The sequence below is a fragment of the Procambarus clarkii genome, chromosome 12 (genome assembly GCF_040958095.1).
Source record: "Procambarus clarkii isolate CNS0578487 chromosome 12, FALCON_Pclarkii_2.0, whole genome shotgun sequence".
NCBI classification, from domain to species: domain Eukaryota; kingdom Metazoa; phylum Arthropoda; class Malacostraca; order Decapoda; family Cambaridae; genus Procambarus; species Procambarus clarkii.
The window spans coordinates 13,505,981-13,508,480 of record NC_091161.1 but is presented as its reverse complement, the minus strand read 5'-3'; the positions used below and the strand labels follow the sequence as shown (position 1 = coordinate 13,508,480).

The 2,500-nt window shown below is 40.8% G+C and overlaps 1 protein-coding gene across 2 annotated transcripts in view; it reads right to left on the bottom strand.

Moving 5' to 3' along the window:
* Window positions 1-2,500, bottom strand: part of LOC123751050 (prolyl 4-hydroxylase subunit alpha-2) — an 81,334-nt gene that overhangs the window by 4,749 nt on the left and 74,085 nt on the right. For both annotated transcript variants that reach the window (XM_069323305.1, XM_069323304.1), the window contains exon 11: window positions 987-1,152. In XM_069323305.1, coding sequence (XP_069179406.1) covers window positions 987-1,152 — 166 coding nt within the window. The remainder of the gene's footprint in view (window positions 1-986; window positions 1,153-2,500) is intronic.

Genomic DNA, 2,500 nt, shown 5'->3' with positions numbered 1-2,500 from the left:
TCTTTCACCCTAAGTGCCCCTGTTACCTAGCAGTAAATACGTACCTGGGTGTTAGTCAGCTGTCACGGGTTGCTTCCTAGGGTGTGTGTGTGTGTGTGTGGTGTGGAGAAAAAAAAAAAAAAAAAAAAAAGTAGTTAGTAAACAGTTGATTGACAGTTGAGAGGCGGGCCGAAAGAGCAAAGCTCAACCCCCGCAAAAACACAACTAGTAAACACAGGGGAAACACACAAGGAACCTGGAAAAGGTGTAGAAGTTTGCGACGAGGCTCGTCCCAGAATTGCGAGAGATGTGGGATATGAAGAGCGACTGAAAGAACCGAGCCTGACGACGCTAGAAAAAATGGGAGAATGAGGGAAGACATGATACACACGTATAAAATACTTCGGAGGATTGACAGAGTGGAAACAAACGAAATGTTCACACTGAATACCAACAGAACAAGGGGGACAATGGTGGAAGCTTGAAACTCAGATGAGTTAGAGACGTTAGGAAGTTTTCATTTAGCGTGAGAGTTGTGAGTAAATGGAATGACATAAAGGAGCAGGTTGTAGAGGCAAACTCTATTCGTAACTTTAAACGTAGATATGACATGGAAACAGAATAGGAGCCGTTGCTTTAAACAACCGACGGTTAGAAAGGCGGAGTCCAACAGCTATTGCTCAACCCTGCAGGCTCAAATTGGTGGGTACATACACACACACACACGCAACTGAAAACTCACACCCCAGAAGTGACTCGAACCCATACTCCCAGGAGCAACGTAACTGGTATGTACAAGACGCCTTAATCCACTTGACCATCACGACCGGACATAATGAGGTGATAGCCGAAGCTATTTGAACCACCCCACCGCCGGCACTCGGATGGTAATCTTGGGCATAGCATTTTACCAAATCACCTCATTCTTTGGGGCACACGTGAGGAACACAAATGCGAACACGCACTCAATCGCTCATACACCCCACATCAAAAGCGTGTCAACTCACCCCACTTATGGCCGTGGACCACGGGACAGGCCCCATGCAAGGTTGCTTCATCAGCTTCGCCAGACCGCTTCAAGTTATACCAGAAGACTGCGGACCCCTTGGTGGGCCACACGGCTGTTCCAAGCCGAGGAAAGGCTGTCGCTCCTCCACGATTTACATCACTCAACTGCGGACGTGAAGTGGTACAAAATCTAATTATATAATGAACAAATCCACAAGGGTGCGATATGGTTCAAACTTCACTAAAATATATCAGGAATCAATATTTATTTTTCTTAGGGTTCAAATCTACAGATGGGATGTTCCCTGATGTGCCTTAGTCAATTATGCCACAACATGGTCAAAGAATAGAGGAGAAGAAGAAGACGTTTTGGGATCCTAGTAAGGGCAGTAGCACTCCAGGTTGCAATTCTTCTGCCCATGTTGTGGCATAGTTGACTAAGGCGTAGCTGGGAACATTATATATATATATATATATATATATATATATATATATATATATATATATATATATATATATATATATATATATATATATATATATATATATATATATATATATATATAAGCCTATACTTGCATAAACCACAAGTGAAGATTAACAATCTTTGGACAACACCCACCAGTGGGACTCGAACCCAGAAAGCACAACTACCTTCCAGTAGCTGGCATAACTAGTATGCTTTAACCCACTACGCCATCAGACCTTACAAAAGAAGTAGATAGTTCGAGATATATATCTCAAACATCTCCACCTCCCGAAGGCACCAGATGAGTGAGGGGTCAGTCTGCATTGACTTGTGGCTTGACGAAAAATGCAGACTGACCCCTCACTCATCTGGTGCCTTCGGGAGGTGGAGATGTTTGAGATATATATCTCGAACTATCTACTTCTTTTGTAAGGTCTGATGGCGTAGTGGGTTAAAGCATACTAGTTATGCCAGCTACTGGAAGGTAGTTGTGCTTTCTGGGTTCGAGTCCCACTGGTGGGTGTTGTCCAAAGATATATATATATATATATATATATATATATATATATATATATATATATATATATATATATATATATATATATATATATATATATATATATACTCGAGCCACAATTCTGAAGAAAAATAAACATTATTGATTCCTGATATATTTTAATGTGCTTCTTTTTAAGTATGCCCCGCTGATAATAAGGAGGTATACTCACAACCCGTCCTCTTAAAAATATTGTCGCTTTTCGCTCGTATGCGCGCTATGGCCAAAAACGGACGTAATATTAAATGAAATCGGCTCACAAAAGTAATGTACTGTCCCGTTTTCTGTTTGAGTCGTCTGGTTTACTCGGAAAGGTTAGGAGAGGAAACTTTCAATTAATGTTTTGAAACTTTAGGAGAATTTCCTGCCCTCCTAACCTAATAGCGGATCCTTTACCTACAGTTTTGGAAAAAAAAAATCCCAAATTTATTTTCAATTTTTTTTTCATTTTTAAATTACGTCCATTTTTGGCCATACGGACAAACGGC